Below are 14,031 nucleotides of genomic sequence, written 5' to 3' on the forward strand. Positions count from 1 at the left end.
GATAATGGGAGAGGATTAGGTATTCACAGTAGTTTTTTTGCAGTCTTCCCACCTCTTCCAATAATACGCATTTGAAGAAGTAAATGTTTAGCAGAGATCATATTACTGAGTTTAGAAGGAAGTTCGGTCCCATTTGTTAGGGCCACTGAATCAAGTGTGTGTTGAGTGTTCTCTATGCACTTCGGATGGAAGAATATGAGACAGGGCTGTAGGACCAGGACAATGGCTCAGCACAGGCTTGGAGTACAGGAGTAATGAAAAAACTGGAGCTATAAGCCTAGAGTCTTCATAGAAGGATTTGGGAAGAAAGTGGGATGTAAACTGGATCAGAAGAATGAGTGGGATTTGGATAGGAGGAGAGAGAGAATACACACAGAGGCAGGAACGAACAGGTGTGTGTAAGGGGAGCAGGGTGGAAGCTCACACTGGATGTGGAGGCCAGTGCCACGTGAAGGGGCCTTGAACACCAGCTGATGGACGGATGTGATGAGACTGGAGTAATACTCATGCCACTCACTGCTTCTGAGCGAGACGGTGACCAGATGAAATCAGGGCTTTGGGAAGAGGTGTCTGAAATTTCAACTAGGAAGAGTCTGGATTCAGAGAGGATCCCCTGAACCTCCCGGTGCTTTGGGGCTGTGGCTTAGAGTCAGGAGGGGATGGGGTTGGAGAAAAAGAAAAGGAGAAAGAAAGCTACAGCAATGAAAAGAATTTAACTGTGTGTGTATGCACTTGCACGCACCTATTACATATTGGTAGTATTTGAACTGAAAACTAAAAGAAATCAACCTTGTGTATACTTTAGCCATTTCTCACGTGAGGGATTTCCCTGTTCCTTGCGGCATGTCAGGGTCCCAGGTGTCTCAGGATAAAACAGACAGATACGTCCTCCGAGAGGAGTCTGCTAGATGTGGAGAAACCACCACCTCCTCTTCCCTCATCCTCTTGTTTTCCTACTTTGTCACCCTCTTTCATATAGGGGCCTTAGGTGCTATTACGTAGTCCCTTTGCATTAAGTCTCGAATCTAAATAAAACATGAGCACATTTTATGCATGCATAATAGCGTCCGCCATTAAAAAGGGGAGTCTCTAATGAAAGTGGAAGAGAAAACCATCTTCCTGTTTGGAGCTGCCACAAAGTGGGACCTCGGCCTCCAGGGCCTCAGTTCATCTGATGAGCTCACGTCATCTCAAGACAGCCGGAGGAGAGGCACATGCAGGGCTATTTAGATCTCTACTTTAAATAAGTTAAATGAACACAGTATGCTGACGTAGGAGAGAGCAGAGCAAATAGTTTTGTCACCTACTGTGGGGAAAGCTCAGGGTCACAGGCCAAGTGTGCAATGATGCTTCATTTCCTAGTTCTAGTAGGTGAGCAAATTAATCATCTTCTGGGTGGAAGAGAATAAGGGCCAAAGCTACTATCTGATAAAAGATCTGAGATTTAAATGAATATATTTAAAGTACTAATCCCACCTTAATCTCATAATATAATATTAAAAATTGAACTATTTGACATGTCAAAAAAAAAAAAAAAAAAGGAAAGAAATAGAATAAAATACTGTTTCTCTCCTAAACTGAACAACTCTCTAATAGTTCACATTTTGGATTTTTGTTATGGTGGATTCACAGTAATACGACCCATTAGGAGGCTCACATGTGGTTATAAACTAGTTTATATAAGCGATATTTTTTTAACAAGCATTCAAGTCTTCCTTTAATTTAATTCAGTACATCATCAGTCATGTAATGTTACTCCCTAGGATTTAATTTCACATTTTGGGAGATGAATTAATTCTTTCAGGCCACTGGGTTGCAATTTAGCTGGTATATTACAGCTGGAGTATGCTATGTGAACCTCACTCAACTAAATAACCTAACTTTCCATGAAAAATTTATTGACAGAATAAGCCCAACTGTAAAACCCATGTGTCAGAGGTAATTTTGGTAAAATGTAAAACTAACTGATTTTATTAGTTTGTTCCCTGGCAACAAACCACTCCTGCCTTCTTTATTCTATGGAAGGGATGGATTCCTTCCAGTTTGATTTCATCCAGACCAGTATGAGAAGGCTCAGAAAAGAGTCCCTCTTTGTTCTCTTTGCCCCAAATGGGTGAGCTGTGGATAGCTATCTCGTTTGGGACCAAGGCTCGCAGGATTTAAAAATTAATGCCGTCGATGAGTTATAGGCCGAGGTGAACCAGTTAATTTGCATTAAGAAGCAGTGATAAAGGAGGCCGAAACCCACAGCCCCGCAGAATAAGAGGGGTAACAATTGCTTCTTGCCCTTCTAATGATCATTTAGGCACAAACCTATGCCCTGCTGGCCTCCTCCTTTCTTCCCACTGTATCACACTGCCTAGGCCGCTCACCCGCTTAGAATTTTTACCTAAACATCTCCTCTGCTCCCATTATATATCATCTTTACCCATCCCTCCTTTCCTTCTGCCTCATATTCAGCTGTCTTTACTATGAAACAGGTATATTATGCTATCTTTATTTACTGACAATTAGATTTTATGCTTTAATTCTAAAATAAAACTATATTTTTTTTTGAAAAAAATGAATGAAATTAAGTTGCTTTTTACTTTCAGGGACTCTTGTTTTGTTTTCTTTCTTCTTGCATTTTTGTTTTTACTGTGTGAGCCAACAGTCCTCTGTACAAGCCGCATTCTCCACCCCAATGAAACCACTGAGGCCTTATTTATACAGCAGCCAGTGTGTTGTACTCAGGGTGTTCTAACTTTGATTAGGGATCTTAATTCTACAACAGGTGTGGCCCTATTTTTGTAAAAGAAAAAAATTAAAAAGAAATTGAAGGCAGAGTGAATTACAGTAGTCTTAGTAAATAATTAAATGTAAATTCTAATTTAAAATAATGACACAAACCAATAAATGGAAGGAAATGAAGAACTAAGTCTACCACTATGACCTTAACTACCCCCATCCCCCATGCTCACACAGGGCAACCATATGGCATAATGAAGTCAGACACTTGTCTGACACACTCTGTATGCAGTTGCTTCTAGACACATGGGTTGAGTTAAGTGTGCTGTTTCAGCCTGTACTCATTACTTCTTAACTTTTATTGGCTCATGTCTCCACTTCCATATTATTTTTTTATGTTTTTTAATTAAATTTCCTTCCTATAATACCAGTGGATAGCAAAAAATACACACACACACACACACACACACACACACACACACAGAGAAAACTATTTCACCAATTTACTGAATAGTTGACCATGAACTTATAAAAGTTCATTTCTAAACAAAGTTTTTCTGTTTTAGCCAAAGTAGTATTAATCCTAATAATTTACACATTTGTATGTTGTGTGTTTCACAAGGAGCATTCACATTTTTAATGTGGTTTAATCCCCACAACCTTGATGTGAAGTAGGTATTCACAAGAGGCCAATTTAGGGGACTCACTCAAGGTTATACAAAAGAGAACAGTGAGATTCAAGTCCAATTGTTCCAAATCCGAGTCCAATACTTTTTCCTATTCTATAAAGCTTATGCTAGAAATCAGAACTAGGAAGGATCGGGGGTAAATCAATGCATTCTAGTGTGTTTTCCTCATTTGAAGTGAGAGAAGGTGATTTTTGGTCTATAGCGTCAACTTGTTTTCTGAACAACTGAAAATGATGTAGTGTGACTGTCATGTTGTATATTTCTTCACGTTTTGAAAATCGGGATGATCTTGTGGTCTATTCCAGCTTCATTAAGCTAAAGGGCCTAGTAATTTAGCCACACTGGTATTTCACAAAGCTCTACCAGTACACTTCTGACAAAAGCCATTAGAATTCCTCGTGACAACTGGGTAAATACTCTCCCTGTCTATCAAAAACAACCTCAGCTTGTCCTGTGCCATAACCCATAACATTTATAAACATGCTTATTAACACATACAGGAAATGAGACAATAAGAGCCACTAGCTTTTCAGTTCATTTCTTTTTAGGGGACATTCATTCCAGCAAGAGCTTGGCATCAGATGTTATTTGCTAAAGAAGGTGATGACTTAGCAATTACAGGTAGCAGATGGCTACCTACTGAAAATGATGCCAACCAAAATATCATGACTAAATCTGCTCTTCCTGCTGTATGGCAGACCAAATTGAATAAATATTCAGAACCAGTAAATAAATACTATATAAGCTTTGGGGAAAGTTTTGTTATAGAAAGAGCAAAGAGTGAGGTCAAGTCAAAATATCTGGATTTTGTATGACCTTGAGAAAAATCAACCGACTTTTCTGGTCTTTGATCACCTAAGCTAAAATCAGGTATTTTGCCTTTTCAATGATATATTTAATTTAAGAAAATAAATTTAGCAAATTAATTAACATCATATCATATGGGTGAGAAATTCATTTTCTTTAAGTTTCTGACAGCCTTTGTCAGTGTCAATCTAGTGCAAAAGGTAGTCATCCTACTGAAAAGTATTATAATAACATAATATCTAATACTAGTTTTGTAAGGTTGTTATAATAGTACTAATATTAACTCTCAGGCACACACTTTAATTCCCATCAGTAAAACAAGTTTTACAGCCAGTTAAGTAGACACAAATTTCAAGAGATGGTGATGCAATCTAAATTACCATTTATCAGCATGGATTTAGAAATATAATGGCTTTAAAATTTCAAAAGGATGCGATAAATTATTTTTAATTGGTTATATTTTATTTTAGAACAAAATAAATAGAATAATGGCATTTTGCTACTATATGTAAAATCAAAACATATTTAGCTTCTGATATAACTACTTATAATATTAGAATATTTATTATCCTAAGTTCTGTAAACCTGAGGCATATCAAGAAATATCCATTTGGAATTACTATATTTCATTTAAGTGTATTTTTGAACATTAAAAAATTCAGTTGCTATATTTCTCTAACAATATGTTAAAGTCTTTCCACGATTTCTATGTGTCACTGATAAGAATATTTTAATAAAGTACTTCTTAATTAATTGTAAATGCAGAAGCCATGATTTCTTTTCCATCGTTTCCTAGAAGTGATGTTATTTTGTTTCTAACACATAAGTGGCCAACAGAAGTATATCTTGAGGTATCTATCTAAATAACAGAGACATACACTTAATCCTCTTCTAAAAAATGTTTGGGAAAATGAGCTCAAGTCAAGTTTTTCATTAGTATGAGCTTCTGATATAAGGAAAACATCTTACCTTCCACTCAGAGATGAAAAGAAAGGTACTACATGTATTCCCAAGGGGCCTCCTTCCCCAGAAATCTCCACTGTTCTTGTCATATTACTGGGACAGAAAAAAAAAAAAAAAAAGAGCACAAATGAGTCCCTGCTAAAAAAACAAAAACAAAAACAATCAGATGTGGCATATTAAAAAGAAAAACAAAACAAACTTAGGATTATAGCAACTGCTGTAAATTCAACAGCAGAGATGAAATCAAAGGAGTACATGATTTGCTGGTATGTTCAGAAGACCCAGGAAATAAAATGTTTAAAAGACTATCTGATTTCTTATTTTTTTCCTAGAAGAGGAAAAAATGGAAATGACTATGTACAAAAATAACTTCCTACTTAACTTAATCTGCATAAATCAACATATTTAAAAAGGATGTACACAAAAATGAAATTTCTCCCCATTGAGACACACTTGAAAATTACTGAATAGATGATAAAATACATTGAATTAAGCATATCTATGCTTAAAACATAAAGGAGGATTTTTCCTCCAGAACAGAGGAAAAATGAAATAAAACACATTTTTATTAGAAAAAGCACATAATTACATTTTAAACAACTGTGAAGCCAAAGTTGGTAATACATATGGGCATGTTCAAAGCATTATAAATCAAAACTAAAACTTGCCTTTCAATAAGGCATCAGTTGTATTCAGTGGAACAATTCCAAATTTTCACCTCTCAGGTTTTTTTTTTTTTTTTAGACGTAGGAAAAGAAGTTGAAAAGCCTGGAGAAAATGTATTACAGAAAGAAATGGAAAGCCTGACCTGTCTAACCTACTCCAGATTAAGGAAAGGATGAGCTAGAAACATTAATGGATAGTGTGTATGACTGAAATATACAAGGCACTGGGAGCTTTGGAGTAATGGAAAGTGGAACTAACAAGTTTTTATAAAGATGAAAAATAATAACCATGAACAATTATTGGCTCCTTTAATCCCAGAGAGAGAAAATAAAATTGTCAGAGGAAAAATGATAAAGTTGAAGCAAACATCTCCATCATGGAAACTGTAGGCAGGTCTCTATTGTTTCCTATTTACATGAAAATGACCTGAAACTAGATGTCAAATTAAGAGCTACAGCTGCTACAAATACATTTCTGTTCCAAACTGAAAATGGGAAAATTTTGGCTCCTTGCTGGAAAGTTGAGAATAGCATTAAGAAAGCAAAATGCCTAATGAATTCACTCTGCATGAAGTACTCCCTAAATTATCAGCAATCTAAAATAAATATATTAAATATATTCTCATCAGTGGATTAGGCTTATTTTTAATGTGTTTTCATTGCAAACCTATTATCATTAAGAACTGCAAAAAAGAGCATGTTAGTTTCCAACATTTATGGAAAGGGATGGAATTTCAAAACTGATAGTAAATTTCGAGTTTTGCTCAGATACTGCTGATATATTTAAACTTTGTTCAGTCAAGCAGGTTATATCAGAAGCCTGGAATAAAAGTTAGAAATAAAGTAAATCTTAGAGTGCTAAGATCAAGGGATAAAGTAGATTCTTCTCTATACTTTCTGTGTAAGCATAGGTACTATATGAATGAATATAGGCATATGAAATCCTAAATATAGGTATGCATTTTAAGTCCTGAATATAAAATATTTGGTGGGAAGAGAAAGTTGTGTAGCTTTCAATGGACCGCAAAGAAATAACTTTTACATAACAGATTTATAGTGCATTCGTAGGTATCTGAGGAAGAGTAAACCCAAAGCATACACAGTCTAGGGTTATGATATTATTGTAAAGACTTCTAAAATCAGAGGTGAAAGTTTTGTTTAACCACTGAAACTTTATTATCTCTACCTTTATAACATAATTTTATAGTTTTACACTTAGAGCATAACACAAATCTTTCCTAATAAATGTATTAAATCTCCGCATGCTGAGAGCATTCATATGTATTATCTAGATGCTTTTGGAATATGAGTGTTTAGTCTAGACAACATGATTTCAGCTTAAAAAATTTTAGAATGGCTTTATGGATTCTTTTTTCTAGTTTGCAAGTATTTCTTTATCCCACTCAAAACCTCTCCTATGAAACATAATAAATTCTATGTAAATTCTATGTATCATACTGACACCTACTCTTTAGTAATCATCAAACTTGTATTTTTACATTTACTTAAACGTAAATCACAAAATTTCTTAATCAATCTTATTTCAAAACACTAAAACTTTGTTGGAGGATGCAGTGTTAAGGTTTACTTCAACTTTATAAGATTCCCTTTTTCAGTATTTCAGAATAAACTTTTATGCTATCTTTATATGATAGTCACTATTTTTTGGTTAGAATGATATTTGACAAATGTTAAATTACTATCACAAAAATATTACTATCCCAGAAAAAGCAGCATAAAAAGACTTTCAATTTTGTTGACTGTTAAATGCAGATACTTAGAGAATTAGATCTAAAGACAAGCATTACAAGTTTTACACAGACTATGTTTTACCATGCTCTTTATAAACTGTTATCCATCATTTGTTTCAAGATGGAAAGAAAAGCATTTGAAAAAGGAAACTCATAGACCAGTCCATCTTTTTAAATTTAGTTTAAAAGGGGAAAACACCACTCAGTGTTTTACATACTTGATGGAGTTCTGTGGAAATCCCTGTATATATACCCTCATGGAAGATAAACATAGCAAGGAGGGCTAGACACAATTACTTGAATACACATCTCATAAAATGAGATTTCACTAAGATGTGAAAATATGCTATTAATGTTATTTGTTTAGGCAAACAGCACAGTAGAGTTCAAGGACTGGTGAGCAGGGTATGCACATTTATGTTTTGGAGGCAGACTTAGAATGGAAAATGTAGAGGATGAGGTGAGAAGGCTATTCTAGAAGTGGAAAGAAAAAGGGATCGGCAGCTACTTGTGAAAAACAGATAAAAAATGAATTGCGGGGCAAAGGAAAAGTATTTCACTTACAAAAAGAAAAGTCGGAAGATTTCACTAAGCTCAAAGTAGCTAATTCAACTTTCTAAGACGTACCAAAACAAAAGCAGATAGTCACCAAGCATTAGGTCCAATAGTATTAAGCAAGCTACATGTTCTAAGCTCTGACTGACAAAATTGATTCAAATATCACTAGAACCAGCTGCTACCTACCTAAGACTTTAATACCAAACTATGGGTGAAAGTACAGAATCAGTGGTTTAAAATGAGCCTGTTGTGAACGGCTATGGCAAGAACTAGATGGAAAGTGCTTCATTTGGTTCCTTCCAGCAGAAAGACACGAAGCTTGAGGGAGAGAAGGGGCTGCAGATGGATGGTTGTAGGTCTGATTTCTCCACACAAGGCAAATGCACAGCATCTTTAAGATTAGTCAACCCAGTGATTGGCCACTAGTTTAGGGTACAGAAGAGACAGGTCTGAGGGCAGGGAAGAGGAGATACTTTGTTTCAGGAGGAAATAATGATTAACTTATGAAATTAGAGAGAAGTGTATCCTAGTGGTGGCTCTGAGTCAGGTGCCTAAGTAACTCATTTAAACTAAGACCACAAGTAAGTTTCCTCATTTGGACAATGAGGGAATTAAGATAAATTCCTAATAGAGTTGCTGGTTTTAAAGAAAAAAATAGAGAATATTATATAAATACAGCAAACACACAGTCTGGCATATACGAAGGACTCAATATCAGCTGTTAGTATTATTATCAGAACTTTCTGAAGGAACAAAGAAGCTTACGGGTTAAAAGGCAATAACCTATTTCAAACTTTCCAAATTTTCCTCAACTTGATTTCCTCAGTAAGAGTTTTTTTTTTTCTTAATCCGTAAATACTGTAGGATTTTCTTCATAATTAGACTGCTGATAGAGAACACAGTGGGTAATAATGAGTGGAGAGAAGTTACTGGCAGGTGTTCTTTGGGGACTGATGTCCAAGACTGTCATATACAGCAATGTGAGAGATGGACCACAGAGAGAGACCTCCAAGAAGAGCTTGCTGATGACACCGAAGGCTACTTGACAGTGAAATGTCTTGGGTTTTTTCCCCCAGTTTTATTGAGATATAATCAACAGCACTGTATACGTTTAAGGTACACAGCATAATGATTTGACTTACATAAATAATGAAATGATTATCTCAGTAAGTTTACTGAACATCCACCATCTCATATAAATACTAAATTAAAGAAATAGAAAAAAATTTTTTCTTGTGATGAGAACGCTTAGCATTTACTCTTTTAACAACTTATGAAATGTCTTGTTGATATGATTATACTGGGTAAAAATCTAACAAAGAATTTGTTGTCAAAGGTGGTGGGATTCACTTAATGCAATTAATCGAGCAGTTCCAATGAAGAAGCTCTGCAAGGAAAAAACAAAGTCTAATGCTTGAGGAGTTCATAATCAGCAGGCAGATTAGAACAGGTAACAAAAATAATACAAAGGAATAGAACAGTAGTAGTACTTGCAGTATGTTCTCAATGAATGTACGCTATCTGGGGGGAGGCAGCATGTTAATCACCTTCTGGGTATTATATAACATGTACTCACATCAAATGTACAAAGTAAACATATCACTTCCATTACAGATAAGTAAACCGATGCTTAGAGAGGTTAAATAATCTGTCCAACATCACACCATTTATATACGGTAAATTCAGGACACAAATTGGAATTTACTGCTTCTCAGAGCAGTAGTTTTCAACCATTTCGACATGTAAGTTTCAAAGCAGAGGTGCTTTCTGATGAGGTTCCTAGAAAAGGGAACAGGATCAGGAAGGAAAGCTGGAAATCAGGAAAATCTTCTCAAAGGAAGTAGAATTTTAGATGGAACTGAGAAGGGTAAATGAATCTTCAACCAGAAAAGCTGGTGAGGGCGTGGAGAGATCATGCACAGGAGAGGAAACAGTTTTCACTGAGACACTGAATCAGGATGGTCTGCGGACACACGGATTGGCTGTGATACTAAAGAGAGAAGGAGGAGAGGGGAGGAGGGGGGAGGAAGGGAGAACAGAGGGTAAGATAATGAGGAGGTAAGGCTGACCCATCAGCTTCAGATCAAACCTCAGTGTGATATGTCAAATTCCACAATGAAAAAAAGCACGCTTAATTTTTGAGAAGATGGAATCACTATAGGTTTTGGAAATGAGAGCACTAAGATCAATGCAGTGGTTTAGAAATATTTTACCTGGCAGAGATGTGGGATCAACTGGAAAAGGGAAAGACAAGGGAGAAATTGGTACTTGAGGTAGGAATTAGTAAATTACTGAAACAATGTAGCTGAGAGGTATTACGGATTGAGCAATGATTATAGGAATAAAGCATGAAAACATGGAGAAAGATTCAAGGTATTATGAAATGGACTCTGTCAATAATTTGCAAAATGAGAGGCCAAGGAGAACAGGATAAAATGTGATGACAGTTTTCATCCTGGGAAAAGAGGCATATCTGGAATAACGTGAGGTCAGGAATGAGCCAGAAATTAGGAATGAAGGGAAGGTCTTTTGCATACACTGCTTGCTAATTAAAGAGAAGCTTAAAGTGCAATCTTTTTTCTTTTAACATCTTTATTGGAGTATAATAGCTTTACAATGTTGTGTTAGTTTCTGCGGTATACTAAAGTGAATCAGCTACACATATACATATATCCCCATATCCCCTCCCTCTTGCGTCTTCCTCCCACCCTCCCTGTCCCACTCCTCTAGGTGGTCACAAAGCACCAAGCTGATCTCCCTGTGCTATGCAGCTGCTTCCCAACTAGCTATCTATTTTACATTTGGTAGTGTATATATGTCCATGACTCTCTCACTTCGTCCCAGCTTACCCTTCTCCCTCCTTGTGTCCTCAAGTCCATTCTCTAAGTCTGGGTCCTGCCCCTAGGTTCATCAGAATCTTTTTTTTTTTTTTTTTTTTTAGATTCCATATATGTGTTAGCACACAGTATTTATTTTCTCTTTCTGACTTACTTCACTCTATACAACAGACTCTAGGTCCATCCACCTCATTACAAATAACTCGGTTTCGTTTATTTTTATGGCTGAGTAATATTCCACTGTATATATGTACCACATCTTCTTTACCCATTCATCTGTTGATGGACACTTAGGTGGTTTCCATGTCCTGGCTATTGTAAATAGAGCTGCAGTGAACATTGTGGTACATGACTCTTCTTGAATTATGGTTTTCTCAGGGTATATGCCCAGTAGTGGTATTTCTGGGTCATATGGTAGTTCTATTTTTAGTTTTTTAAGGAACCTCCATACCGTTCCCCATAGTGGCTGTATCAACTGACATTCCCACCAACAGTGCAAGAGATTTCCCTTTTCTCCACACCCTCTCCAGCATTTACTGTTTGTAGATGTATTGATGATGGTTATTCTGACTGGTGTGAGATGATATCTCACCGTAGTTTTGATTTGAATTCCTCTAATGATTGGCAATGTTGAGCATCCTTTCATGTGTTTCTTGCCAATCTGTATATCTTCTTTGGAGAAATGTCTATTTAGGTCTTCTGCCCATTTTTGGATTGGGCTGTTTGTTTTGTTGATATTGAGCTGCATGAGCTGCTTGTATATTTTGGAGATTAATCCTTTGTCAGTTGCTTCATTTGCAAATATTTTCTCCCATTCTGAGGGTTGGCTTTTCGTCTTGTTCACGCTTTCCTTTGCTGTGCAAAAGCTTTTAAATTTCATTAGGTCCCATTTGTTTACTTTTGTTTTTATTTCCATTACCCTAGGAGGTAGGTCAAAAAGGATCTTGCTGTGATTTAGGTCATAGAGTGTTCTGCCTATGTTTTCCTCTAAGAGTTTGATAGTGTCTGCTTTACATTTAGGTCTTTAATCCATTTTGAGTTTACTTTTGTGTATGGTGTTAGGCAGTGTTCTAATTTCATTCTTTTACATGTAGCTGCCCAGTTTTCCCAGCATCACTTATTGAAGTGGCTGTCTTTTCTCCATCGTATATCCTTGCCTCCCATATCAAAGATAGGGTGTCCATATGTGCGTGGGTTTACCTCTGGGCTTTCTATGCTGTTCCATTGATCTGTGTTTCTGTTTTTGTGCCAGTACCATACTGTCTTGATGACTGTAGCTTTGTAATTGCCCCAAGATTGCTTTGGCTATTTGGGGTCTTCTGTGTTTCCATAAAAATTGTGAAAATTTTTGTTCTAGTTCTGTGGAAAATGCCATAGGTAGTCTGATATGGATGCAATGAATTTGTAGATTGCTCTGGGTACCATAGTCATTTTCCCAATGTTGACTCTTCTAATCCAGGAACATGGTATATCTCTCCATCTGTTTGTATCATCTTTAATTTCTTTCATTCGTGTCTTACACTCTTCTGCATACAGGTCTTTTGTCTCCTTAGGTAGGTTATTCCTAGGTATTTTATTCTCTTTGTTGCAATGGTAAATGGGAGTGTTTCCTTAATTTCTCTTTCAAATTTTTCATCGTTAGTGTATAGGAATGAAAGAGTTTTCTGTGCATTAATTTTGTATCCTGCTACTTTACCAGATTCACTGACTAGCTCTAGTAGTTTTCTGGTAGCATATTTAGGATTCTCTACGTAGACTACCATGTCATCTGCAAACAGTGACAGCTTTATTTCTTCTTTTCCAATTTGGATTCCTTTAATTTCTTTTTCTTCTCTGATTGTTGTGGCTAAAACTTCCAAAACTATGTTCAATGATAGTGGTGAGAATGGGCAACCTTGTCTTGTTCCTGATCTTAGAAGAAATGGTTTCAGTTTTTCACCATTGAGAACGATGTTGGCTGTGGGTTTGTCATATACGGCCTTTATTAAGTTGAGCTAGGTCCCCTCTATGCCCACTTTCTGGAGTTTTTATCATAAATGGGTGTTGAACTTTGTGGAAATCTTTTTCTGCATCTATTGAGATGATCATATGGTTTTTCTCCTTCAATTTCTTAATATATCACATTGATTGATTTGCATATATTGAAGAATCCTTTCGTTCCTGGGATAAACCCCACTTGATCATGGTGTATGATCCTTTTAAAGGGCTGTTGGATTCTGTTTGCTAGTATTCTGTTGAGGAATTTTGCATCTATGTTCATCAGTGATACTGGCCTGTAGTTTTCTTCTTTTGTGACATCTTTGTCTGGTTTTGGAATCTGGGAGATGGTGGCCTTGCAGAATGAGTTGAGAGGGAGTGTTGAGAGGGCCTTGCAGAATGAGAGGGAGTGTTCCTCCCTCTACTACACCTTGGAAGAGTTTGAGAAGGATAGGGGTTAGCTCTTCTCTAAATGTTTGATAGAATTTGCCTGTGAAGCCATATGGTCCTGAGCTTTTGTTTCTTGGAATATTTTTAATCACAGTTTCAATTTCAGTGCTTGTGATTGGTCTGTTCATATTTTCTATTTCTTCCTGGTTCAGTCTTAGAAGGTTGTGCTTTTCTAAGAATTTGTCCATTTCTTCCAGGTTGTCCATTTTATTGGCATAGAGTTGCTTGTAGTAATCTCTCCTGATCCTTTGTATTTCTGCAGTGTCAGTTGTTATTTCTCCTTTTTCATTTCTAAATCTGTTGATTTGAGTCTTCTCCCTTTTTTCTTGATGAGTCTGGCTAATGGTTTATCGATTTTGTTTATTTTCTCAAAGAACCAGCTTTTAGTTTTATTGATCTTTGCTACTGTTTCCTTCATCATTTATTTCTGATCTGATCTTTATGAATTCTTTCCTTCTGCTAACTTTGGGGGTTTTTTTGTTCTTCTTTCTCTAATTGCTTTAGGTGTTAGGTTAGATGTTTCTTGTTTCTTGAGATAGGATTGTATTGCTATAAACTTCCCTCTTGAAATGTTTTTGCTGTATCCCATAGATTTTGGGTCATCGTG

General features: G+C 36.2%; 1 protein-coding gene across 3 annotated transcripts in view; it reads right to left on the minus strand.

Annotated features, from left to right (window-relative positions):
- PARD3B (par-3 family cell polarity regulator beta) overlaps positions 1 to 14,031 on the minus strand; it is a 1,039,317-nt gene that overhangs the window by 498,412 nt on the left and 526,874 nt on the right. For all 3 annotated transcript variants that reach the window (XM_060152240.1, XM_060152239.1, XM_060152238.1), the window contains exon 6: positions 5,193 to 5,279. In XM_060152240.1, coding sequence (XP_060008223.1) covers positions 5,193 to 5,279 — 87 coding nt within the window. The remainder of the gene's footprint in view (positions 1 to 5,192; positions 5,280 to 14,031) is intronic.

The sequence above is a fragment of the Lagenorhynchus albirostris genome, chromosome 6, assembly GCF_949774975.1.
Source record: "Lagenorhynchus albirostris chromosome 6, mLagAlb1.1, whole genome shotgun sequence".
NCBI classification, from domain to species: Eukaryota; Metazoa; Chordata; class Mammalia; order Artiodactyla; family Delphinidae; genus Lagenorhynchus; species Lagenorhynchus albirostris.